The 27,739-nt window shown below is 47.1% G+C and overlaps 1 protein-coding gene and 1 long non-coding RNA gene across 10 annotated transcripts in view; one reads left to right on the top strand and one right to left on the bottom strand.

The window, feature by feature from the left end:
- LOC102115048 (uncharacterized) overlaps positions 1 to 27,739 on the bottom strand; it is a 275,169-nt gene that overhangs the window by 234,081 nt on the left and 13,349 nt on the right. Inside the window, exon 4 of one of the 9 annotated variants that reach the window (XR_010577093.2) lies at positions 11,062 to 12,625. The exons of the other annotated variants lie outside the window; for them this stretch is intronic. This is a non-coding gene — a long non-coding RNA (uncharacterized lncRNA). Of the gene's footprint in view, positions 1 to 11,061; positions 12,626 to 27,739 lie in introns of those variants that run through there. 9 annotated transcript variants of the gene reach the window in all.
- On the top strand, positions 1,944 to 9,498 carry DEFB1 (defensin beta 1). The gene is made up of 2 exons (XM_005562538.3): positions 1,944 to 2,080; positions 9,264 to 9,498. Exons 1-2 carry the CDS (start codon positions 2,020 to 2,022, stop codon positions 9,407 to 9,409), a joined length of 207 nt encoding a protein of 68 aa, XP_005562595.1. The 5' UTR covers positions 1,944 to 2,019; the 3' UTR covers positions 9,410 to 9,498.

The following is a 27,739-nucleotide window of genomic DNA, read 5'->3' as shown; positions in this document are numbered from 1 at the left end:
CCTCGGCCTCCCAGAGTGTTAGGATTACAGACATGAGCCACTGTGCCCGGACCGCTTGCATTCTTTTGAGTTTCTGATAAGTCTTTGCAACAGAGGCAATCAAAATATGCATGTATCTCTGGGAGCAAAAAGATGACTTGAATAGAAAAAGAGGCAGATTGGCCCTGAGCAGTTCCCAGCTTGAAGCAGCCCAGGATATTTTTCTTTCACAATCTTACTGAACCCACACCCAGTGTAATCACCCGGAAGCCTCCTCAGGAGTCGGTCAGCACAGAGGCTAGGGAACGAGGCTTTCCAGGCTATTACACCAGTTTTCCATTTACCGGCTGGGTGACCTTGGGCAATTGGTTTCAATTCTCTGCACCTCAGCGTTTTTCTTCTCTAACATGAGGATAATATGGCCTGGTCAAAGAATCATAGTGTGGGTTCAGTAAGACGGAAAGAAAGGGACAGAAACAGATCTGATGGAATCCTGTAGCTAGCTCATCGAGGCAGTTCACAGAGGGTGGGTGTTTGGGAGGAACTTGGAAGAGGCTGAACCGCGTCTCACCCAGAAGCAGCAAGGAGACCTGTGTTTCGCTTCTTTCTTTCCTCTTTCCACAATCTCATTGCTCCGAGGTCAGGCATGGCTCAGCCTCTTCCAAGTTTCTCCCAAACACCCTCTGTGAACTGCCTCAATGAGCTAGCTGCAGGATCCCACTGCATCTTTCTGTCTCTGTCTCTCTGAATCTATTTCCCTCTATCTCTATCTCTCTCTATTTCCACTTCTCTCTGTCTCTGTTTCTATCTGTTTCTCTGTGTCTCTCTGCTGTCTCTCTGCATGTCTCTGTGTCTTCCTCTGTCTCTGTTTCTGTTTGTCCATCTTTCTGGGTCTCTGTCTTTCTCTGGCAGGGGTGCAGTGGGAGTATATGGCAGGTGCATGTTTGGGTGCAGAACAGCATTCTGCCAGGGGTGGAGTTGTTGAGGGTCAGTTCACTCTGGGTGTCTCATGCCATGTGGCTGCAGCATAGGGTTCTCATCAGACCACCATGATGATGTAGGGTGGATGTCATTCCTGGAAACTGAGCCTCAAGCTGGGTTCTCCAGCAATGCCACCACCCCCCACCAACCCTGATATCCTCTGAATAAACTCTTCCCTTCCTTGGTCAGCAAGAGCCAGCGTCTGCTGCTTGAAAATAAGCCGCGGAGACATCAGGAAAGCTGCTCACAGAATTACAATGAAAATCAGTGATAAATGAAATGTTTCTTAAATCTTTAGAATCAAGGAAAACCTGAGGGATACTTGGAGAGTCGCTAACAGCATCCCAGTCTGGCAGTTGCAGCTCTGCAGGGTGGGCCCAGGCTGGACCAGACCCTCGACCTCCAAGGGCCACACTGCGGGCTCACTTTCTGAGTACCCTTTGGGAACGTCCCAAGAACATGTCTAGAGGGAAAAGAGGAAGTTTGGTCCATCGAGGACAGTGTTCTGCGCAAGGGGAGAAATGAGAAGGTAGCCTTGGCCAGAAGAAGAAACTTCATTACAACCAGCTCTGCTTTTGCAAGGGAAGAGGGTAAAGTTTGAGATTATCTTGCAGGAAGAGACCAACACCAGCTTAGAGCCAGGTGGCCCCCTGCTCAGAGCTTCCCTGTGGCTCTCCTCCATGGGATCAAGAAGGAGGGATTCCAGTGTGAACTGCCTTTTCCAGAAACCCCATCAGAACTGCCTAACCTAGAAAACCAAACAGGAGGAGCTGGCACCAAACAGAAGGGCTCCAGGCTGAAAGCTAAATCCAGCGGCAGCCAGATGGAGACAACGTGCCATGTGACTGCCGACTGCTCAGGGCAAATGACACCAGGGGTTAGCGATTAGAAGTTCACCCTCGATTGTGGCACCTCCCTTCAGTTCCGTCGACGAGGTTGTGCAATCCACCAGTCCTATAAATACAGCGACACTCCAGCCTCTGGAAGCCTCTGTCAGCTCAGCCTCCAAAGGAGCCACTCCTCCGTTCCTGAAATCCTGGGTGCTGCCTGCCAGGCGCCATGAGAACTTCCTACCTTCTGCTGTTTACTCTCTGCTTACTCTTGTCTGAGATGGCCTCAGGTAAGCTCCGGTACCTGCTAGAGTTTCCCATCCCCAGGACTGGGGACACTGGCGATGATGTGACCGTCAGATGGCTGCCTCCGTGTCCCAAGGGAGGAGGGACAAGCAGCAGGAAAGCATCCTGTGGTTGGCAGAAGGCAGCAGGCAAGCCCTGTCAAGCCTTCAGGGTCTGTGAACAGCCAAGGAGTGAGCATGGCAGGGTTATGGAGCTTGTCACAGGCAGCTGCCTGCATCCTTGTCCTGGACATGTAGACAGTATTCTATGTAGATGAGATTGCTGCTCCCCCTGCAAGACGGCTCCCCACACTGAGAGGCTGGCTTCCTGTGCAGAGAGAAGGGCCGGCCCCATCCTCTGCCCAGGTCACTGGGTGCAGCCTCCTGGGGTGCCCTAGTACAGGTGAGGTGCTCCTGCCCCACCCATCAGGCCAGCTCAGCCGGTGCCTTGGACTCACCTCGTGTACAGGCAGTCCTCTCCCTCGCCTGAGAAATGCACCCACGTTCTCCAGGCTAGGGGTCTCCCCAGTCAATAGGAGGGGGCTTCCTGTGAGCCAGGTGGATGTCAGCTTCTCTGGGCCAAAGCAGCCATGACCCTGACATGATGGTGGGATGCTGCAGGAGGAATCGGGGACATGTTTTATCCCAGCCCTATCCCTCGCTCACACAAGTCACATGGTGCTGAGCCTTGGTTTATTCATCTGCAGAATGAAGGGCTGGGACAGATGACCCTAAAAGCACTCCAGTTTGGAAAGCCTCTGTAAGATCTTATTGTAAGTTTCTCTAGGCCATCACTTTATCCAACAGATAGGCTTAATTTACTCCAATTATGCCTCAGTTTTTCCATCTGAAAGCTGAGTACAAAAGCATTCTAAATGCAGAAATTTCATGCCGCCTGTTGCTGCCACATGTTTTTTTGGTTTTTGATTTCTGGTTTTTTGGTTTGGTTTTGTTGTTTGTTTGTTTGTTTTGAGACAGGGTCTCACTCTGTCACCCAGGTGGGAGTGCAGTGGTTTGATCTCGCCTCACTGTAGCCTCTGCCTCCTGAGCTCAAGCCATCCTCCCACCTCAGCAAGAAAGTTTCCCAAGAAACTGCAACTACAGGCATGCACCACCACACGTGGCTAATTTTTTTATTTTTATTTTTGGTAGAGATAAGGTCTTACTGTGTTGCCCAGGCTGGTCTCAAACTCCTGAGCTGAAGCGATCCTCCTACTTCAGACTGCCAAAGTTCTGGGATTATAAGCATGAGCCACTCCACCAAGCCTACCATGGTTTTTTTTTTTTCTTGTTTTGTTTTGGTTTGGTTTGGTTTTGAGACAGTCTCGCTCTGTCGCCCAGGCTGGAGTGGAGTGGCACAATCTCAGCTCACTGCAACCTCCGCCTCCAGGTTCAAGCAATTCTCCTGCCTCAGCCTCCTGAGTAGCTGGGATTACAGGTGCCTGCCACCAAGCCTGGCTAATTTTTGTATTTTTTAGTAGAGATGGGGTTTCACCATGTTGGTCATGCTGGTCTTGAACTCCTGACCTCATGATCTGCCCGCCTCAGCCTCCCAAAGTGCTGGGAGTATAGGTGTGAGCCACCGTGCTGGGCCCATGTTTTTTTTAAAAGAATAGAAAATATTACTTCGTGCCATGTAGTAAAAGTAGATGCTGTTTAATTACACCCATATTTCAGTTCGGGGTGTGTGCATATGTTTTTACTGAGTAGCAGTGAGAAATTTCTGATTCAGTCCAAACTCAAAAGAGTTTGAAAGGCACTTTGTTAACATAAAGAATTTGTGTTTTCAGTCTATTATATCTAAATTGAATTATGAGAAGCTATTCCTGAGCCTTCCCAGTCACAACTCCCTCCTTCCCCCAAGAATAATCACTCACCTGACTTTTATGGTGATAACTTTTCATATTCTTTATACTTTTACCACACTAATATTCAGGTTGAATAGTACAACTTGGTTTGTGCACACATTTCTGTTGGCCAGTAGGTGCCCCTTATGCCTCTATTTCCACATGCTGAAAAGTTGCATTACTGGATCATAAGATATGCATATATTCAATTGCATTGGACAATGCCAAACTGTTTTCCAAAATTGTTTACACCAATTTGCCCTCCCACAAGCAGTGAATAAGAGTTCCTCTTGCTCCGTATCCTTGCCAACATTTGATAACATCAATTATTTTTCAATTTTAGCCACCTGGTGAGTGTAGCAGTAGCTCACTGGAGTTTTAATTTGCAGTTCCCTGATAAATAATAAGTTGCATTTCCCTGATAAATAAAAGTTGGACCCTTTTATATATAGTTACGGGCAACTGAGTTATTTTTTGTAAAATGCCTGTTTGTCTTTTGCCCATGTTTTCTATCAGATTGTCTGTCTTTTCTTACTGTCTGTAGTTCTTTCTGTATTTTGTATGCAAGTCTTTTGTCAATTATATACATTACAAGTATCTTCTCTTGCTTTGCGTTTTGATTCTTCGCTCTCTTAGTGGAAACTTTCCTGGAACAGAGGCTTTCATCATGATTTCAATGTAGTCGAATGTGTCACGTCTTTGTCCCTAAGGTTACTGCACTTTGGATCTTGTTTAAGAAGACTTTTTTTTACATCAAAGACATGAAGATAGTCCCCAGTACTGTCTTCTAAAAGCTTATCTTTTTTCTTTTTACATTTAGGCTTATAATCCATCTGGCAATGGGGTGTTTGTGTGCGTGTGTGTGTGTGTGCGTGCGTGCGTGTGTGTGTCTTTGGTATGAAATAAGGGTCAAGTTTTGTTGTTGTTGTTTTTTCTTACCCAATATGAATATCTGATTGTCCAGAACCAACTATTTTTTTTGAGACTGGATCTCGCTCTGTCACCCAGGCTAGAGTGCAGTGGCGCGATCTTGGGTAACCACAACCTCTGCCTTCCGGGTTCAAGTGATTTTCCTGCCTCAGCCTCCCGAGTAGCTGGGATTATAGGTGTCCGCCACCAAACCTGGCTAATTTCTGTATTTTTAGTAGAGACCAGGTTTCACCATGCTGGCCAGGCTGGTCTCACACACCTGACCTCAAGTTATCTGCCCGCCTCTGCCTCCCAAAGTGCTGGGATTACAGCCATGAGCCAACATGCCCAGCCCAGAACCAACTGTTGATAAGACTATTTTTCCCCACTGTTCTGCTGAGCCACTACTATTCTACATCAATTCTCCATGTAGGCATGAGCCTCTTTCTCTACTCTTTATCTTATTCCATTTGGACATTTTTCTGTCCTTGTGCCATCAGCACACTGTCTTACTTACAGTGGCTCTATAATTAGTCTTGAAATACAGTGAAGCAAGATCTCCCACCTTTTTCCAAATGTGTCTTGGCTATTCTTGGCCCTTTGAATTTTCAAATAAAATTCAGAATCAGCTTGTCAAATTAGAACCTCTGGGGATTCCCATGGTATTTGGTTGAACCAGAAGATTAATTTTTTAAAAAAGTAATCTTCAAATGTTTAAACAGAGCATGTCCGCTCATTTAGGTCTTCTTTATTTCAAAATGTTTTGTGCCTTCATAATAACCTTTTTTATGTCGGTAGGATGTGATGTTCCTGCTTTTGTTTCTGTCTTTCTCTCAAATCTTGACCTAGTAATTCTTTACTGCTGGTTCTCTGATCCCTACGAAGTGCACATGTGTGTGTGTGTGTGTGTGTGTGATATTCTAGCTGTTCTTTTTGGGCTGCCTGGTCCACAATTATTGGAAAACAAAAACCTTCAGAAGCCTTTAGATTACACAAACATCTCTTAAGAAGCATGTAACAGAAACAGACACATGCACAGTGAAATCTAACACACGGGGGAAGGCAAACGTCATGAAAAAAATGGTAAAGGCAAGTGCTTTTAAAAGGCCCCTAGACTGAAAGTAGCATAGACTGCTCCAGCAGGAAGGAACCTCAATATTCCAGACCAAAGGTTCTAAAAGTATGGCCTCTGGACCAGAAGCTTCAGTGTCACCTGGGAGCTTGTTTTAAAATGCTAAGTATCAGCCCCACCCCAGACCCACTCAGATGCTGAGGCTTGGAATATGATCTTGTCACCCAGGTAATGAGCATAGTACCCCACAGCTAGTTTTCCTCACTCCCCTCCCTCCCTTCCCCTCTGGTAGCCCCCAGTGTCTCAGTGTTTAGCCCCCACTTATAACTGAGAACATGTGATATTTGGCTTTCTTTTCCTGTGTTAATTTGCTTAGGATATTGGCCTCCAGCTGCATCCGTGTTGCTGCAAAGGACATGCTTCCATTCTTTTTTATGGCTGCATAGTCTCCTCTATTTTAAATTTGAGAAGCTGGGGGCCTAGAAATGTTGAGTGGTTTGCAAAAGATCACACAGTAGATTAGTTGTGGAACACAAAATGTAACCAAAGCACCCTGACACTAATTTTGCTGCAATTCCTTTTGTATCCCATAATGTACTATATCCTGGAAGGTTAGTTCTGAAATTAGTTCTGGTTATGCACCATGACACCACAGTCAAGCAGCAGTGTGGTGAAGTGAAATGAGAACTGAAGTGAGGTCAAGAGGCATCCATTCTGGTCTGGGGTTGGTCTTTGACCAGCTACATGCTCTGGAGACATCACTGAACCTTGTTGCTTCATCTGGGGAGAGGATCACAGACAGGTTGAATTAATTGAGCTCTGAAGTCCATCTTGGCTCCAAAAAGCTACACCCATATTAAATTTGGGCCTCCTCTGCTTACTCAGCATGTATATACCCAACAATTTGATTACTGAGAGGAACAATCAAGAACAAGGACCTTCACAATTTCAAAGTGCTTTCAAATTTATATGCTCAACTGAGCTCTCTAAACAGATAATCACTTGGAGAGGTTCCATCTTGCAGTGTGGGTTGGAGTAGGCATCCTCTAAGTATCTTTCCAGCAGAGAGCCTCCAGTACAGGGAGACTAAAGCAGTAAGTGGAGACTTTGGCAGAGTCTAGATGGTCATGATCTTACTTGAGGCCAACATTGTGGCGAGATTATTAAAACGTAGTACAATCCCAGACAGCATCATTAGGAATCAATCAGAGGAAAAGAATATAAGCTGGCAATCAAGAGACTGTGTTTTGTGTGAACAAATGAGTGGCCTTGGCCCAAGACGCCAACACAAAAAAAATTCTTCTTTTCTCATTGTCCTCAATGCCTGGTTTCCGGGCCCTTCCCAAACCTCTTCACTCTCCTATGGATGTGTTGAAGTTGGCCAACAGACTTCCCAACGTTTGAAGCCTGGTATCAATACAGGGTCCCTTCTATTGAAATCAAGTTCAATAGCACGTTCTGCGGTGGTAAAAAGACTGTATCTGCTGTTCGATGAATGCAGCACCCATTAGCCACATAGGGTTCGTGAGTACTTGCAATGCGGATAGGGTGATTTCAATTAACCTCAGTGAGAACAGCCACAGGGACCATGTGGCAGCCATATTGGTCAGTGCTGCTTTGTAGTGAACAAAATGAGAGAAATGAAGCCTTTTTTGGCCTTAGTTGGTGGGACACATTGAAGGAACTCTGTATGGATACCAGGTTTCAAACATTGGGAAGTCTGTTGGCCAACTTAAACACATCCACAGGAGAGTGAAGAGGTTTGGGAAGAGCCCAGAAACCAGGCATTGAGGACAATGAGAAGAGTTTTTCAAAAGTGGAGTTACTGGCCAGGCGCAGTGGCTCACGCCTGTAATCCCAGCACTTTGGGAGGCCAAGGCGAGTGGATCATGAGGTCAGAGACCTCCTGGCTAACAAGGTGGAGACCTCCCGTCTCTACTAAAAATACAAAAAATTAGCCGGGCACGGTGGCAGGTGCCTGTAGTCCCAGCTACTCGGGAAGCTGAGGCAGGAGAATGGTGTGAACCTGGGAGGTGGCGCTTGCAGTGAGCCAAGATCGTGCCATTGAACTCCAGCCTGAGTGACAGAGTGAGACTCCATCTCAAAAAAAAAGAAAAGTGGAATTACTGCAAAAGCAGAAAAATAGCCGCTGGATGGAAGTTACTGATGGGACAATTTCCATCAGTGTGAAAGCCATCTTTCCAACAGAGATCTGCGACATTGGAATGTATTGTCTCCTAGGGTGACGATGGCCTCTTGTATTAGTCTGCTCAGCCTACCAGGTTTATGGTTTAAACCACCCATAAACAGATTGGGCAGTTTTACAACAGAAATATATTTCCTCGCAGTCCTGGAGGCTGGAATTCCGAGATCAAGGTGCCAGCAGGGTTGGCTTCTTCTCAGGTCTCTCTCTTTGACTGGGAGACAGCCACCTCCTCCCGGGGTCCTCACATGGTCCTTCCTCTGTGTGTGTCTGTCCCAATCTCTTCTTATAAGGATGCAAGTCGCATGGATCAGAGCACACCCCAATGACTGTGTTTATCTTGAATCATCTCTTTAAAGTTTCTCTCTCCAAATACAATCACCTTCTAAGGCACTGGCTAGGGCTTCAACACAGGAAATTTTTTCCTAGGGGACACAGTTCAGTCCAAAACGCCTACCAATGAAGGCATGCAAAATGATGGCCTGCTGCTCCCTGGCCAGGAAAATCACAGGCGACTGTTCCCTGTTGCATGGAATAGAAACCTAGTCCAGAGTACCGTCTCTATTTATGAGATCTGGGATACTGGGAGAAGGGCAAAATAAATTCCAAGTAGAAAAAAAACTATGAAAGCTTTAGAGAGTAACCATAATTTCAGCCTGACATGAAAGGATCCTCGATTTCAGCTGAAATAGTGATGTGGGAAGTGGGGGAGCTGGGATTCAATGCAGAGGGAACAGTGTAACTGAAGGCATGGAAGGAGGGAAGTTTAGGCTGTGTTTGAAGAGTGGCACCTGCTTCCACATTTCTAAAACACAGGATGTGAGTCTGGGGTGCGGTGAGACAAGGTGGAAAACTTATTTGGAAAACAACTTGAATTCTCTGCACACCTAAAATCTCTCAGCATAAGAAAACCCCACTCAGAACCCCACTGTTGGTTCCTTGGCCTATATCTGGCCACAGCTGGCATAGCCCCTGACTGAGTAAGCTCTTCAGACACCTCATTTCATGAGTAGTCCCAAAGATCAATCATGTGCAAATTTCTGGAAGAGAAGACTCCCCAGTGTTTTGCAGAGTTATTTGTTCTGCTTTCATGAGATGTTGTCAAATCATTGCAGCTACAAGCCATGAGTCTGAAGTGTCTGTGTTCCCTCCTTACAGGCGATAACTTTCTCACAGGTCTTGGCCACAGATCTGACCATTACAACTGCGTCAGGAGTGGAGGGCAATGTCTCTATTCTGCCTGCCCAATCTATACCAGAATTCAAGGCACCTGTTACCACGGGAAGGCCAAGTGCTGCAAGTGAGCTGGGAGTGACCAGAAGAAAGGACGCAGAAGTGAAATGGACTTTTTATAAGCATTCTTTTAATAAAGGAAAATTGTTTTTGAAGTATACCTCCTTTGGGCCAAAATGAATCTTGTGTCTCAATTGGAAGAGGTAAAGAAGCAGGGGGTTAGGGTGCATGGGTTGGAACGTGTGACAGGTCGAACCAAAAAGCCTGCTGGGAACAGGGGAATGATGACCTAGGCTTGAGTGATGTCACCTCCACTGTGTTTGATCCTCAAACCAACACGTGACTGATTCTTGTTGTTGTTGTTGTTGTTGTTGTTAAGATGGTGTTTCACTCTTGTCACCCAGGCTAAAGTGCAGTGGCACAATCTCGGCTCACTGCAACCTCTGCCTCCCAGGCTCAAACGGCTCTCCTGCCTCAGCCTCCCAAGTAGCTGGGATTAGAGGTGCCTGCCACCACACTCGGCTAATTTGGGGGGTTTATTTTTGTTTTTAGTAAAGACAGGGTTTCACCATGTTGGCCAGGCTGGTCTCGAACTCCTAACCACAAGTGATCCACCCGCCTTGGCCTCCCAAAGTGCAAAAGTGCTGGGATTACAGGCATGAGCCACCAGCCGGTCCCAACACGGGACTAATTCTCAGTGTCCACATAATTCAGAGGTCTTAGCAGTCTGCTCAGTGAAATAGTCCATTAACAGAACCCAGAACTTCCATTTTTCTCCTTTCTGGTCTTAGGGCAGTGTGTTGGTTAACTTTAGCATTTGAGAATCTCCAGGACTACTTGGAGAAATGGCAGCCTCCAAGTCTGGAGCATAAGATGTACAAGAGAAGCTGAGTCATTTTGTTGTGCTAGAAAGAAGACCTCTCAAAGACTGGGGGGTCACACCAAAAGAACACCAGCTCCAAACTGAAGCGGAGCCCACTGGCCACAGAGGGACATTTTCCCTAATTGCAGCAACTAATGATGACAACTGATGGATGCACACAAGTATATAAACATCCATGAGTTCACAATGACAATTAAATAGTTTCATTTATAATTAGAGCTTGCTACAGCACCAACTTATCACTCCAGAAATTTCTTCTGCATTTTCAGCACGAACTGTGTTTTAGGGCGAACAATAGTTAAGGAAATGTCTTCTTCATAGAATTCCCTAACTAATAAAGAAGGGATGATAGAATAATAAAATCACCATATTGCAACCCTGAATGAAATTATAGGTCTAAAGCAACCATCAATGGACTGTTTTAGAACCATTTGGTGAAAAGCTTGGCAGGGAATTTGATAAGCGAGGGTTAAGGGCATACTTGATCATCACTCTTATCCTCCCTAAAACTGAGACAACCAGACATTAATGGGTTTCCTGTTGTGATGTAATAAGAATTACACATTACCAGGCATGAACTATTTTTGCCCAAATAAATGGAACCTGAAACGAATTGAGTTTCTAGATCTAACTACTGGTTTACGGAAAACACAGGACTTCCGGAAACAAGCGAAACAACAGCACAGGAAGCAATCTGTCAAGTCCAGAGTGTGAGACATTCTACAGGAAAAATAACCTCGTGTCTCCAAGAAACCAATGCCATGATGAAAAAGAAAGACGGAAAAGAGACAAAACAGCCAGCATGTGGCCTTGTTTGGCCCCTGTATTGAACTATCTTCCTGGCCAGGTGTGGTGGCTCACAACTGTAATCCCAGGATTTTGGGACGCCGAAGAGGGTGGATCACCTGAGGTCAGGGGTTCAAGACCAGCCTGGCCAACATGGTGAAACCCCGTCTCTACTGGAAAAAAAAAAAAAAAACAGCCAGTTGTGGTGGCGGGCGCCTATAATCCCAGCTACTTGGGAGGCTGAGGCAGGAGAATTGTTTGAGCCCGGGTGGCAGAGGTTGCAGTGAGCCACAATTATGCCATTGCACTCCATTCCAGCCTGGCCAACAGAGCGAGACTCTGTCTTAAAAAACAAAACAAAACAAAAAACAGTCTTCCTGTATCAATGGACCCAGATTAGTGGCCAGGAAGAGTTTAAACCGCAAATCTACCGCCAGTGGTTGCCACATGGGATTAGATGGCGATGTCAGTGGCTCAGCACATGGGTTGGCAAATATTTCTAAGGGGCCAGATAATAAATATTTCAATTCTGTGAGTCATATCCCATCTGTCGCAAGTACTCAACTCTGCCAGTGCAGAGTGAAAGAATCCTTGCCTGACGCGTAAGTAAATGGGAGTGGCTGTGCTTCGATAAAACTGTGTTCAGAAGAACAGGCAGCAAGCCAGATTCAGCCACGGGTCATCATTTTCCAACCTCTGGTTTAGGGGATAGAACTGATTCTGTCCAGTGTTTAGAATGAGAACTTCCATGAAAATGGATTTTTCCAGTTAACTCTCAATATACATACACTTGTTCATGGCTGCTTTCTTCTGAAAATACATGAAGTATCCAAAATATTGAAAAATAATAGTTTTTAAAATCATCACAATAAAAGGCTTGGAAGAAATACCTATTCCCCTGCCTTTATCTCGTCTGTTAGATCATAGACTGATGGTAATTTATGAACAAAAGCTACCTGAGGCTTTTTTATTATTAGTCCCAAATCTTGGAAGACAACAGGTTTTTAAAAGAAATTTAGTGAGCTGTTGAGTGGGTGCCCCTTTGTTCTGTTCCAGACAGGCCTGAAAGCTGATTCACTAACTTCTTGAACCATTCACATTTTGATCAAGGTTGTTTTACACCACGGAAGCCTGACAACCCACAAATATCAGCAGAAAAATATACTGTTGTCACAATCAGTCAAAATACAAAACAGTGCTTAACAAAAGTTGCTCAAAACACTACTCTTCCAATCAAATCTACTATTGGCCTGTTTTTCCCAGTATACTTCCCCAATCCGAGTAGGCACATAAACTTTTTTTTTAGCATTGCACTCATTGAGTATATACCATTTTGATTCCTGCTGTTTCTGTACACACAGTGCCCTGATAGCTTCATCTCATCCACCGTGGTCGTCTTTAAGGACTACACAATGCTAGGCCCAGCCTATTCACCATGGGGGCAGCCTGGAGTTCTCTCTTCTCTCTTCTGGCTTCAGATTAAGGAGCTGCAGAACTCCCCCTCCTAAGGGAAGAAGGGGGTGCTTTAAGATCCATGGAGAGGTGTTTTAGAATGGTCCTAGGAGACGCTATGCACAGAAGACACAGCCTCAGGAAAGGCTGCTGAGTGCTTCACATCCTTAAGGAATGGAAAGGGAAAAGTTTCCACTTAGAGGAGTCCTTGCCCAGAACATGTCAAACCTGAATGCTGAGATTCAACCCAACTGCTTCCAACCAGCCCGGACTGAACAGTGACTCAGAACTCAGAGTGACTCCCTCTGACAGTGCCTCATCCACCTAAAGGAAGACTCCTTTCTGAAAAATGAATGGTGTAGAATGTTTTAACCAAACGTGTGCAGACTACAGGCCCTGTTGCCACCTGGACAGGTACAGCCCTCCATGTTCACTAGCATATTCTCCAAGTGTACACACCAGCCATTCCCGACAAGTGAAACCTGATCTTCCCCCTCCGTGAACCACACAGGAACTTGATTCACTCGTTCCCCTGTTGACAGGCAAATACACTGGTGCTCACTGGGGATCACCCTGCTGGTCATTATCCACAAGACCTGGAAGAGGAGGAGGAGGAGGCTCCCATAATAGGATGGGAGACAGGCTCTTCTCTAGAGGAAAGCCACATGGCTCTCGCCGGAGCTCACCCAGGTGCAGGAGGACCAGAGGTCCACCATGGGGCTGGGGACTGACCCTCGACCTCAGCCTCACCTTCCCTGGTTCTCCCCTGCCTCCCTTGCTGTCGTGTTGTGGCAGGCCAGGTCTCACTAATGTAGGCCTGCGTTACAACTGTCCCAGCACTGACCGTCTACGTTAAACATTAAAAGCTGATTGAGCCAGTGCCCTTATAAAAAGGCTGGACTGTAACAAAGAGCCCACCAAAGGTTTTCCCTAGGCTTTTCCTGGGCCATGAAGCATGACAAGATGATGAAGGAATTCTTAACAGGACCATTAAGTTTAAACAAGTTTTATTGGGGGTCTGAATAAACTCCCCAGGCTTCCACAGACAAGTTTGTTGGGGTCTAAAGGAACTCCCCAAACCTTTGATTCAGCAGGAGACAAGATAAGGGTAATCACCCCAGCACCAAGACCCATTTAGATTAAGTAAACTTACTGAGGATCCAGAAGAAGGTCTTCAGGACTGAGACCTTAGTTATAGATTAAAAGAAGTTAATGACTTATGTCTTTAGATGAATGCACACTTAACATGTAGACATATAGTTTAGAAGGTATAGAAGGTCTGGAAAACTGTAATTTTGAGTTGGTCTGGTTATCATTTCCAGGCCTTCTCCCTGTAACTGGTTATAGAAATAAAAACTCTCTTCCTCCCCAGTTCATCTGTATCCCATTACTGGGCCACAAGAAATAGCACAGACCCTCAGTTTGCTCCAGGAGCACTGTGACCTGGCAGACCCATTCCTTGAAGCATGTCCTACAGCCAGGTGACCTGGGCACACACTCAGGAAAAGCACTTTCTCCTAGGCTGGCCGCAGGAACACACGCCCACACAGGCCCCCTCCCCAGCTAGCCAGGGGTCCTGCTGTGAGTTTTATTATTATTATTTATTTATTTATTTTTTGAAATGGAGTCTCACTCTGTCACCAGGCTGGAGTGCAGTGGCACGATCTCAGCTCACTGCAAGCTCCGCCTCCCAGGTTCACGCAATTCTCCTGCCTCAGCCTCCCAAGTAGCTGGGATCAACATGCATGTGTCACCACACCCAGCTAATTTTTGTATTTTTAGTAGAGACAGGGTTTCACCATGTTGGCCAGGATGGTCTCGATCTCTTCACCTTGTGATCCACCTTCCTCGGACTCCCAAAGTGCAGGGATTACAGGTGCGAGCCTCCGTGCCCGGCCCATGTTTGATTATTGTAGCTGACATCAGACCCGGCATGCAGAGACGTGTCATCACTGCTCCCCCACACTCCCCAGACTCACTCTACCCGCAGAGACCAGACACCTACAGAAGCTAAGTAAAGGGTCTTGCTTAATTGGGTTTCTGTTTTTGTTTTTGTTTCAGTTTTGTTTTGCTGTTTTCTAAAACCCAGGTTACTGATAAGCACGAGCGGGAACACTTGTCGAAATGATTGCTCCTGGGCTTAGTCATGTCTGACCTGACTGACCTTTTTCAGACAAGTCACAAAAACAGGTCTCCTGTAAGGGACTCTAAAGATAGCTTTCTTTGCTGCCCCCGCAGCCCCCCAGGAAAAGCCCCACTTACTCTCAGCACACACTAAGCATCCACACCTGGTGCCAGCGCTGCTCCCTCCCCACCCCACGCCTGTGGGGTATTCTGTCTAAAGTCTCTGATGTCACTTTGCTGGGCACGGTAGACTTGGTTTAGAAACACACACTGCAACTATAAATACATTGAACTTTCCGCTGGCTTTCACATACTGGCTAATATACCTGGCTAGATAAGCTCAACTCCCACCTTTAGCGAAGTTGCCTACCATTTGTTTAAGGCAGCAGTCACCACAGTGATCACTGTGGCTCCCTATGGTGCCCTACTGGCCAAAGCTTAACTTTCTCCTGGTGTCTTGAATCCCATAAACCTCACATCCCATTTCACCTCCTTGGCTAAGAGCTCCTCCCCTCTCGGCCTTTCCCAGGCAGCACTCCAGCTCTCACTTTCCTTCGGCTCTGGGCATGGCTCTCTGTCCCCCAGCCTGTGACTCCAGACCCATTCTGGGCATTTCTCTCCTGTTAATTAGTCTTACGGAGTCTTCTCAAATCTATGCTCCAGGCATTCCTGGACATTTCCTAGCCAGGATATTCAAATATATAATTGCATTTGCGAAAATAAATTAAATTTAAAAGCTGTTGGAACCTCCAGGACTCTTTAAGCCTCGAGAGAGGTGCGGCTATGATCTGGGTCATGGAACATGTTTTGCAATTCTGCTGTTGGTATTACAGCTTAACTCTTCCTCATTCTTCTTGTTCTGTAAATAACTAGGAAACACCAGAGACCAGACCTCTGCCTTCGAATCACAGACCTTTGTTATAGATTAACTACCTCCTTAAGAGTCCTGACCCTGACTCAGCCTAGATGGCAGTGTGGAATGTTAGATATACCTTTCCAAAAGAGGCCCCCCTCAAGTAATCAGATCATTGGAACTATGCATTAAGCCTTACATAGACGTTGAAATTCTGTGAAATTACCCTAAGTTTTGTTTATATAAAGCAGTCCCAAATCTCTACACTTGGTAACACCGACTTCTATTCTTTGAATCTGTGCTTCCCAGAGATGGACCCATTTTCAACCTCTGTACTTGAATAAACCCTCTGTAAACTAGTTTCTGACCCTTTCTATTATGTTAAGTTGACACATTCTCCCCTTAAAGCACCCAAACCTCCTGAGCATCCTCTGCTTGCACACGTACCCTGCGCCTTCTGCCACCTCCCACACCTGGACCCCAGCGCAGCCCAGAGAGTAGCCCTGTGTCTCAGAGCACTTTGTGCCCCTGGTGCAGCAGAGTCCTATTCACAGCAGACTTTCCATGCAGACTGATAGCGACCTAACAAGGGGTGAAAAACAGACCCCATGCAGACTGATAGCAACCTAACGAGGGGTGAAAAACAGACCCCATGCAGACTGATAGCGACCTAACAAGGGGTGAAAAACAGACCACCCCCTGGGTGTACATTATGCTTCTGGGTCTGCTACTTGCCCAGAGGCAGTCTGCTAGTGGCAGGAAGAACCACAGGTGCAGACCCAGCCAACACGCCTGCCTCACCCTACAGGTCCTTACTGAGTCCCAGCAGGGTGTTATGAGGCTGATTCTGGGTTGGAAACACCGCAAAATCAAATCCATCTGCTGCCACAAGAAGAAACTGCTGCTGCCAGGTGGGGGTACAGGTAGGGTAGGGGGACTGTGAAGACCTCAGGAAGCAGCCACAGGAGGAGCCCCTCCTCACCAGCCTCCCTTGTCCCTGCTGGCCTCCCATGTCCCCGCCAGCCTCTCCACTCCCTGCCAGCCTCCTCCGTCCCTGCCAGCCTCCCCTCTCCCCGCCAGCCTCCCCCCCACCTCCCTGCCAGCCTCCCCCACTCCCTGCCAGCCTCCTCCATCCCTGCCAGCCTCCCCCGTCCCTGCCAGCCTCCCCCGCCTCCCCGCCAGCCTCCCCCACTTCCCTGCCAGCCTCCCCCACTCCCTGCCAGCCTCCTCCGTCCCTGCCAGCCTCCCCCGCCTCCCCGCCAGCCTCCCCCACTCCCAGCCAGCTTCCCCACTCCCTATCAGCCTCCCACCTCCCCGCCAGCCTCCCCCCTCCCCCACCTCCCTGCTAGCCTCCCCCACTCCCAGCCAGCCTTCCCCCTCCCGGCCAGTCTCCCCCACTCCTCCAGCCTCCCCAACTCCCCGTCAGCTTCCCCACGTCCCCGCCAGCCTCTCCACTCCCTGCCAGCCTCCCTACTCCCTGCCAGCCTCCTCCGTCCCTGCCAGCCTCCCTACTCCCCACCAGCCTCCCCGACTCCCTCCAGTCTCCCCCACTCCCTGCCAGCTTCCCCACCTCCCCATCAGCCTCCCCACTCCCCGCCCACCTCCCCCACCTCCCCACCTGCCTCCCCACTCCCCGCCAGCCTCCCCACTCCCTATCAGCCTCCCTACTCCCTACCAGTTTTTCCACTCCCCGCCAGCCTCCCCGCTCCCACCAGCTTCCCCTACTCCCTGCCAGCCTCCCCACGCCCCCCACCCAGTCAGCCTCCCCTTTCCCCACCAGCTTCCACACATCTGGTCCCCTCCAGCCTACCCCTCTCCCCACCAGCCTCCCTACTCCCTCCCTGCCCTGTGGGCAGAGCTGAGCAGGCCCTTCCCAGGCCCGCCCCACCAGAAGGCAGGTACTGAGTAGGGAGTTTGGGGCTGAGAAACAATAGCTTCCTAACCAGCCTGGTGACTCTTGTAGAAACCAGGGCAGAGGGTGATTAGAGATGTCCTCTCCTGTGGCTGCCACCATCCCGTGGTTCACAATACATTTCAACCCAGAGCGTTCCTGCCTCCCCCTGAGCCAGAGCTTCTAGTGTGTTTTTCCTCATCTCCCCATGCTCTGTGAACCCAGCTCCCCTTAGATCCCCTCCCTCCAGCCACTGGAGAATCTCTCCTCCAGCCACTATGACCAAGCACCAAAACAGGTCACCCTGAACTCCACGTGGTGCAGGAAACCACAGGCTGACTCTCAAGTCAGACTGACCCGGGCCTTTGGACAAGCTGCTCGACTTCTCCGATTCTTGCATTCTTGGGTGTATAAAAGTGAGCAGAATAAATGGACCTCCCAGACTGATGTGAGGACTCAGTGAGATAACCTTTGTGTGGCACTCATCCAGCTCAGCCAGTCCCTGACATACAATCAGAACTCAGCTCATCGCAGTCTCCTTCCTCATTCTCCATCTTGCTCTTGGATGTGTCCTGGACGGGACACCTGAGTCACCTCGTCCAGCTGGCCTGTGCGAAGGAGCCTGACTGGCCCATCCACACATGGTTTTCTTGGCTGCCTCCTTCTGCCCCCATCTCTCATAAGGTGGTTTTGCTGCTTCTGTGGATTGAAGAGCCTCCAGCTGTGGCCTAGGGTATGACTCAGGGCTGACTCAGAATATATGTAGAAGAAGACAGAAGTCAGGTACAACTGGAAACTTGAAAGGCTTTGGAGCAGAAAGGATGTCACAGTTGAAACTGAACAGACTAGAAATCACCCAGAGAGGTGAAGGCGAAGGCCTTGGGTCCAGTTCCTCTTCCACCACCCACCAGCGTGTCTACCTGGACAAAGACTTAAAACTCTCAGGCCCTTGTTTTTATCCCTTAAAATTATGGCAAACGTGGTAATAGAATGGTAAAAAGATTGTGAGAACTTACTCAGCAAAGTGTTATAACTGACTTGACTGACGCGACTCGTTAGGTATGTGAACCCCCACAATTTGGGACAGGTTTCAGTTAATTTAGAAAGTTCATTTTGTCAAGGTGGAGGACGTGCACCCGTGACACAGCCTCAGGAGGTCCTGATGACATGTACCCAAGGTGGTTGGAGCACAGTTTGGTTTTACACATTTTAGGGAGACCAGAGACATCAACCAATATATGTGATAAGTACATTGGTTCGGTCTGGAAAGATGGGACAACTTGAAGGAAAGCCAGGAAGACTCGAAGCAGGAAGGGGCTTCCAGGTCACAGATAGGAGAGAACAAACGGGCATTATTTTTAGTTTCTGATTAGCTTTTCAAAAAGAGGCCATCAGATATACATTCATCTCAATGAGCAGGAAGATAACTTTGAATAGAATGGGAGGTAGGTTTAACAGAATGGGAGGCAGGTTTAATAGAATGGGAGGCAGGTTGAACAGAGTGGGAGGCAGGTTGAACAGAATGGGAGGCAGGTTTAATAGAATGGGAGGCAGGTTAAATAGAATGGGAGGCAGGTTGAACAGAATGGGAGGCAGGTTTAATAGAATGGGAGGCAGGTTTAATAGAATGGGAGGCAGGTTGAACAGAATGGGAGGCAGGTTGAACAGAATGGGAGGCAGGTTTAACAGAATGGGAGGCAGGTTGAACAGAATGGGAGGCAGGTTTAATAGAATGGGAGGCAGGTTGAACAGAATGGGAGGCAGGTTGAACAGAATGGGAGGCAGGTTTAATAGAATGGGAGGCAGGTTGAACAGAATGGGAGGCAGGTTTAATAGAATGGGAGGCAGGTTGAACAGAATGGGAGGCAGGTTTAATAGAATGGGAGGCAGGTTTAATAGAATGGGAGGCAGGTTTAATAGAATGGGAGGCAGGTTGAACAGAATGGGAGGCAGGTTTAATAGAATGGGAGGCAGGTTGAACAGAATGGGAGGCAGGTTTAATAGAATGGGAGGCAGGTTTAATAGAATGGGAGGCAGGTTTAATAGAATGGGAGGCAGGTTGAACAGAATGGGAGGCAGGTTTAATAGAATGGGAGGCAGGTTGAACAGAATGGGAGGCAGGTTGAACAGAATGGGAGGCAGGTTGAACAGAATGGGAGGCAGGTTTAATAGAATGGGAGGCAGGTTGAACAGAATGGGAGGCAGGTTGAACAGAATGGGAGGCAGGTTTAATAGAATGGGAGGCAGGTTGAACAGAATGGGAGGCAGGTTTAATAGAATGGGAGGCAGGTTGAACAGAATGGGAGGCAGGTTTAATAGAATGGGAGGCAGGTTGAACAGAATGGGAGGCAGGTTTAACAGAATGGGAGGCAGGTTGAACAGAATGGGAGGCAGGTTGAACAGAATGGGAGGCAGGTTTAATAGAATGGGAGGCAGGTTGAACAGAATGGGAGGCAGGTTGAACAGAATGGGAGGCAGGTTGAACAGAATGGGAGGCAGGTTGAACAGAGTGGGAGGCAGGTTGAACAGAATGGGAGGCAGGTTGAACAGAATGGGAGGCAGGTTGAATAGAATGGGAAGCAGGTTGGCCCTAAGCAGTTTCCAGCTGGAGTTTTCCTTTTAGCTGAGTGAGTTTTGGGGGCCCAAGATATTTTTCTTTCACAGGGAGCAAACATGAAATGGTTTCTTCTTCCAAAAACTGCTAATAGTCTCTCAGTCCAATTCCATAGCTTTTTAGCAGCTTTCCTTTGTTAAAGAATCTCCTTCTTTTTCCTGATGCCCCACTCACTAGCATGGGACATGGGGTCAGGCTCAGCCTCTCTCCTCTATCACCCGCATCAAAGGCAACGTCTTTATGAGACCTATCTTTTGAGACCATTTCACTCAACAAGTGGCCCTCTAATGAGAGGCAGGACCTAAACCACCTTTGCAAAATTGCAACTGAGGAAATTATATCAGTGAAAGAGATCAGACCTAATGGACCTGTCTTCCTTCTAGCCTCTAAACCGTCTTTGTTCATTCCCCTGTGTAGGCTGAGCTAGCCTTGGAAAGGAATTTAGTTTATAGTTTAAACTCTGAAACAAAATGGATAATAGCTCTTTCCCTGAAAAACCCCTTTTTGCCTGGGGACCAGTCTGCCTTTGTAGGACTAACAAATTAGCTGCAAGATTATATATCAGAAAAACTCCTTCTCGCCTGGGGACCAGTCTGACTTTGTAGGACTAACAAATTAGCTACAGTTAGCTATCATGGTTTAGGGACCATGCAGCCTCTGGCTACAAGAGTCTGGACCTCTCCCAATTGCTCCTGGGAATAACATCACTATAGAAAAATCTAAGATTGGTGCTTGAAATATTTTGCAGACCCTATATTCTGGTGCAGCAGATGACACCACCCAGACTGATAATCTGGCTCAATCAGTTCTGTGATCACACCCAGAACAGAAGTCAGCCAGAATTCACTTTGACCCCCTGTGATTTCATCTTCAACCTGACCAGTCAGCACTCCCCACTTTCTGAGCCCATACCCGTCAAATTATCCTTAAAACCTCTGATCTCAAATGCTGGGGAAACTGATTTCAGTAACAACAAAACTCCAGTCTCTGCATGAATTACTTTTTCTCCATTGCAATTCCCATCTTGATAAATCAGCTCTGTCTAGGCAGCAGGCAGGGTGAACCCATTGGATGGTTACAGGACATGTCAACTAAATGGTCTAAGTCCAGGCACTTCCACAGTGACCCTAGCAGAAACTAACAGATCCTTTAATGCACGCAGCAGGTGTTTAGATCACCCACCCCAACACAAACACCAGCTCTCAGCCCCTCCCTCCCTGCTCCTTCCTTTCCACCCCAGAATAATCCCCTCTACACAGTCAGCAATGTACAGACAAGAGCTGAGCCCAAGTTAGCCTGTATAAGGATGCCCTCCAGGCTTGGAAAGAGAAAGAGGACATGATGTGTGTTTGGGCTCCACACTGAGAGAGGAGTGGAACATTCCAGGTCTGCAAAGGCTGGTGACATCACAAACACAGAGAGGGCCAAATTTACTAAAAACACAAAGGCCAGAGGGAATGAATTCAAAAGAGAACCTGGGCCAGGCGCAGTGGCACACGCCTGTGATCCTAGCACTTTAGGAGACCAAAGGAGGGTGAATCACTTGGGGTCCGGAGTTCGAGACCAGCCTGGCCAACATAGTGAAACCCTGTCTCTACTAAAAATACAAAAATTAGCTGGGCATGGTGGTGGGCACCTGTATCCCAGCTACTCAGGAAGCTGAGGTAGGATAATTGCTTGAACCCAGGAGACAGAGGTTGTCGTGAGTCAGGATCACGTCAGTGTACTCTAGCCAGCCTGGGTAACAGAGTGAGACTCTGTCTCAAAACAAAACAAAACAAAACAAAACAAAATAAAAAAAAAAAAAACCAAACAAACAAACAAACAAAACAGAACCTGAAAAGGCTGAATTTGAATGAACTAATTTGGAGAAATATGATATTGAAAACTAGATGCAATTAGTTAAAATGTTCCAGCATGTAAGGAAAAAGTAAATCATTTGACAAGGAAAAAAGAGGAGTGAAAATAAAAGGAAACAGAACAAAAGAGAAAAGAAAGGAAAGAAAGAGATGGAAGGAAAAACAGAAAGAAAGAAAAAGAGAGAAGGAAGGAGAAAGGAAGAGGGAAGAAAAATGGGAGTGAGGAAAAGAAAGAAAAAAGTATGAAGGAAAGAAAAGCATTAATTTAATCTGATTTTTTGACACTGACTATTCTTTTTTTATAGGCATCATCATGATTGGGTATTTGCCAGAACAAAGATAACAATCACAGAGGACCACAGAAGTCCTTTAACCTACAGGGTCATGAATCCTGAGTAACTGAACCCCCCCTCAGCAACCAAGCAACAGGACCACTGACCTCCCAGGTCCTAGGAACTGACCTTTCGGATTAGTGAAAATCCACCTCTGCACCAAGCATCCTTAACCTTTCCTGCTTTCCTCTTGAATGGCAACTTTTGAAGTTAAGCTCTTAACAAATTTGAAATCTAAATCTCTTCAACAAAATTAAATCATTCCTGTGCTTTTCTGTGAATCTCTTAAAACCTTTTCGGTTTCGTTCTTGCCAATGAACAGCCCCGTTACCAACTAAACAAGAAGAGACTCAGAAGGTGGACATGACACCGGAGATTGCCATGCTGTCCATCTGTCCTTCTGTAGCTATGGGGGCCCCCTCATCCACCCACCGCCCCCACCAGGGAACCTTCACAGGCCACTGTTAAGAGAAAACCGCCTCCTTTGCCATTCTTGTTTACATGACATTTTTAAATGAGGTAGTCCTAGGTCTCAGATTCCACCTATTACCTCACCCTGCAATTTTGGGTAAGAACCTGCATTTTTTTTGTTTGTTTTAGACAGAGTCTTGCCCTATCATCAGACTAGGGTGCAGTGGCATGATCTTGGCTCACTGCAACCTCTGCCTCCCGGGTTCAAGTGATTCTACGTCAGCCTCCTGAGTAGCTGGGACTACAGGTGCGCGCCACCACGCCCAGCTAACTTTGTATTTTTATTATAGACGGGGTTTCACCATGTTGGCCAGGATGGTCTTGATCTCTTGACCTCATGTTCCGCCCACCTCAGCCTCCCAAAGTGCTGGGATTACAGGCATGAGCCACTGCGCCTGGCCTTGCATTTCATTTTTGAATGCAAAACCCACAGACTTTAGGCACCCACTCTTTACAGAAGGTTTGGTGGAAGAAGAGTTGGTTTCTGCAAGGTTGCCTTCTAGTGGCCAGTAAGGGTAACCTGGAGCTCCACCTGCCACTACCGTCTTCTGAGCTCCAGGTCTCTTCCCCAGGGCTCTAAGTCAAATCTCTGAATGACCGATTTTCCATTATTTAATATTCCAAAAGAACAACTAGCTGAATACATTTTTCCTAATGACCTATTGTCCCGCAACTTTAAATTGTGCCTAAGACAAGTCACCAGACTCTTTTAACCTCCAGAGCAAAGAAGGACCAGGGTGAAACAGGGCTGCGGGAGGGAGAGAGATGGGGAAGCAATAGCGTCAGTCCCTGGGATGAAGGTGGAATGGGAGGGGCAGGGGCAGGCACCAGAGCAAGATCAGAGGTGGGAATAGCATAGCATAAGGCCCAGGCAGGCATGAACCTGCAAAAATGCAGATCGCAAACTTCATTTCAGGACAACCTCACACACCTATCTATAAAACTGGGCATTTTTATTTATTTACTTTTTTAAGATGGAGTCTCACTCTGTCACTGGAGTGCAGTGGCACGATCTCAGCTCACTGCAACCTCTCAGCTCACTGCAGCTTCCGCCTTCCAGGTTCAAGCAATTCTCCTGTTTCAGCCTCCCAAGTAGCTGGGATTACAGGCGTGCGCCACTGTGCCTGGCTAATTTTTGTGATTTTAGTAGAGACGGGATTTCACCATGTTGGCCAGGATGGTCTTGAACCCCTGAACTCAAGTGATCTGCCCACCTCAGCCTCCCAAAGGGCTGGGATTACAGGCATGAGTCACAGCGCCTAGTCAACACTGGGCATTTTTGATGCACCTGGATTTGAAATATGAAACAGATATTTGTTACAAATCACAGAAGCAAAGCTGATATGGTGAAGACACAGAGAAGCTGAGGACTTTGAAAATTCTTCTGTTCAGCACACCCGTCATTTGATTAGTCCACTTTTAGCAAATTCACCATTTGGCAGAAGATATGCTTTCAGTGGGGAGGTTGCAGTGAACTGGCTGCTTTCTGTCATTTCTGCGTTCAGATACACTTGCATTTTGTAAAATATATTTGTAAGAATATCTTCCTCCAGTTTTGAATTGGCTTTCATTTCCATTATAGTGTCTTTGGCATAAAAAGGAAATTCTTGATTTTAACAGAGTAAAACAGATCAGACTTTTTCCCATCAGTTCATCGTTCTCATGACTTCAGAAAAATTCTTTCCTCAGACAGATGGGGTGGCTCACGTCTGTAATCCCAGCACTTTGGGAGGCCAGGGCAGGTGGATCACCTGAGGTCATGAATTCAAGGCCAATCTGACCAATATGGTAAAACCCCATCTCTACTAAAAATATAAAATTAGCCGGGAGTGGTGGCTCATGCCTGTAATCCCAGCTACTTGGGAGGCTGAAGCAAGAGAATCGCTTGAGCCTAGGAGGCAGAGGTTGCAGTGACCCAAGATTGCACCATTGCACTCCAGCCTGGGCAACAAGAGAGAAATTCTATCTCAAAAAAAAAAAAAAAAAAAAAAAATTCTTTCCTACTTGCGGTAAACAAGATCGCACACTACTTTACTCAAATTAACTTAAATTTCTACCTTCATAAACAAGTCCTTAATCCATTTGGACTTACATTTCTCTGTGATTTTAATTTTCCTTTTATATGTATTTGTAATTTTTCTATTATAAAAAATGGATGTTATTGTAATTGGAAATTAAAAAATTCAAACAAATCAATTATTCCATAATAGTTACATAAGTCTTCTGAATATTAGGACAAAATAATGTATTTTTGCCTCAAAGGTTTTTTGCGTTATTTTTAAGGTTTTGAAAAGTAAGATAGACATTTTTTTAATTGTAGCGTCAGGAAGTAAAACATCACCAGCTTTCCACAAACATGTGTTAAGTGCTTAGTATATCCCAGGAAGTGAATGCCAGTGAATGTCAAGGACATGAAGAATTTAAAATGTTTTTAAAAATTGCTTTCCTCAAAGAATTCACTTGCTAATGTGAGCTGTCACATTCCAAAGGTAATTACAAATTGTAATATAATACAGAACATTCAAAGATAAAGACACTAACAATGTTTTCTCAAGCACGGGGAATGTAACTGTCGCAAAGTAGGAAAGACCTAGATGATCAGAGAAGGCATTCTCTAGGCTGACCGGGAGTCAGGCCTGTTGGACAAGGGAAAAGCTGGAATCAGCGAACAGCCCAGGAGCAAAGGCATGAGCAGGAACGGTTGGATGGTGCCTGATTGGAAAGTGTTTGCCAGAAAGCCGATGGCTGGGTTGAGCTAAGATTAGATAACCTGTGCGGGATAACCTTGCACAATTTAACAATGTTGGGCCTTTTCCTATAGGCCAGAGCTGCTCAAATGCTTCACCTGCATGGGCGAATGAGAACAAAGGCCCCCCTGGTGCCAAAGGGGCTACCTGCTGGACGTTCGAAATACCTTCAAAGCCGCATTGTATCAGGCAAAGGCATGTGCCCCTTCCATTCTATTCCATTCCATTCCATTGCAATGTAATCGTTTATGAACCCTGAAAGATAATGCTCCAGGAAGGTAGACCATGTTTGCCTGTTGCTGTCGAAGCTCCAGCAGACAGCTCCTGACCTTTGGTGAGGGCATAGCCTGAGAGATGAGGAGCCTCAGGAAGCTTTGGGCCCTTAAAGAGGTGACACGCTCAGACATGAAGTTCGGATACATTATGCTATGGCATGAATTGTGTCCCCAAGAAAAGAGACATTCAAGTCTTAACTCCACTCCCTCAGAGTGTGACTTTATTTGGGAATAGGGTCTTTGCATAGATAATCAATTTATAATGGGGTCATTGGGGGGCCCTAATCCAATAGGACTGGTGTCCTTATATAAAGGAGAAATTGGACCCACAGAGAGGGGCGTACAGAGAGAGGACGATGTGAAGACATACAGGGCCATGTGACTGGACATGATACCTCTACAAGCCAGGGAATGCAGGGATTGCCAGCCATTCACAGAAGTTGGAAGAGGCAAGATGGGATCCTCTCCCAGCACTGTGAGATGGAGCATGGTCTGGTCAACACCGGATTTCAGACTTGTGACCTCCAGAACAGTGAGGCAACACATTTGTGTGGTTTTGAGCCACTCAGTTTCTCACATTTTGTTACAGCAGCCCCAGGACGCTAATCCTAGAGGGATCCCTCTAACAGCTGGGTGGAGTACAGATGTGAGGTCCAAAGGCAGTTCTGGAGGTGGGGAGCCCATGTGGGAGCCTCTTGTACTGATCCTGGGAGAAACAATGGAAACCAGACCTAAGATACTAAGAACAGAGAGGAGAAAGATTCGAGAAACATTTAGGAAGTAAAAATAGGCAAGGTAAACTTGGCATGGGTGAGTCGTGTGAGGTCAAAGACAAAGACGGCCTCGAAGATCTCCTCCTGCAGTCCGGAAGTCCCATAGGACCAAGAGCAGTTTTTGAGGTGGCAGGAAAAGGTGAAGCCTGCAATATAGATCTGAAGCCCCTGCAGCTCTTGGAGATTCCCACACATTCAAAATCCCAGGTGTCTGTACTGATCACCTTTTGCTGCAAGAACAAACATCCCCAAATCTCAGATTCTGGAAACCACAGACATTCACGTTGCCATTCACAGTTGGCTCTGTGGCCTCTGCAGCCGGTTTTGGACTGGGCTCAGGCTGCTCTGTGTGTGGCCCTCTCGGGGACACATGCTCAGTGAACAGGAGCTGCCTATGACACACTCTCCCCATGGGAGCTGAGGGCTGAGGGCTGTGGGCTGAGCTGAGACACACGATGTCCTTTCTGAAATAGGCACGTAGCCACTGCTTCCTGCTGGTCGACACAAGGCACACTGTCAGGCCCTGTGTCAGCGGGTCAGGGAGGACAGCTCACCTGCTGAGAGCCACTGCAAAGCCACGGCTGAGGGAAGGCATGTTAGAGCAGTGGACTAGCAGTGGATCTCTTGTTGTCTGTATCCTCGTGCCTTGATATCCGGGGCTTTGCCCCCCTCGGAGTTAGCCAATTCTTAGAGATATCAGGCAACTCTCCCAGGGGCACCCCTTTCAGATGCAAACCAATCAATCCAGAGCCCACATCCCCAACTGCCCCCTTCAGGAGGCTCTCACGCTCAGGTCTCTATCCACCAGCCCTTATCTCCCCAGGGCCAGGTACCAGATGACTAGGAACAGCCTCTGTGCCCCAGAGCTACTGAAATTATTCACACTAGCAAATCCCAAACGTGCTTGCCCTGTCCTCTCATTTCTTCCCGTGGAAATCACAAGAAAGGGTCTCACCCAGAGTTCCTTCTCTCTCCATCTAGTTCCTAACCCCAGGCTTCCCCGTGTGGTCCCCATGTTCTGTGTGCCCCTCCCGGTATCTGTGAATCTAAAAAACTCCCCCTTCAATGGCACCATGTCCTGATCCGTTGGCCTTACTGTGTCTCTGATGCTGTATTTTAAAGCCGGCAAAAATCTCATTCTATCACAGCAATCACAGCATCCTAAAATCTCATATCCCCTCGACACACCAAAAACTCAAATCTAGGGGATGACAGAAGCCTCACTGAACTCAGGTGCCATATCTGCAGAATGGAAAATTCAGCAGAAATATCTAGGATCTGTGAAAGGAAAATAAATCTTGGGGTCCCCCGCCAAATCACTAAGCTAAAGGGAAAGTTCCC

Source organism: Macaca fascicularis, chromosome 8 (genome assembly GCF_037993035.2).
Source record: "Macaca fascicularis isolate 582-1 chromosome 8, T2T-MFA8v1.1".
Taxonomy (NCBI): Eukaryota; Metazoa; Chordata; class Mammalia; order Primates; family Cercopithecidae; genus Macaca; species Macaca fascicularis.
Note: the sequence above shows the minus strand (reverse complement) of the source record. Positions and strands in the feature narration are given on the sequence as shown.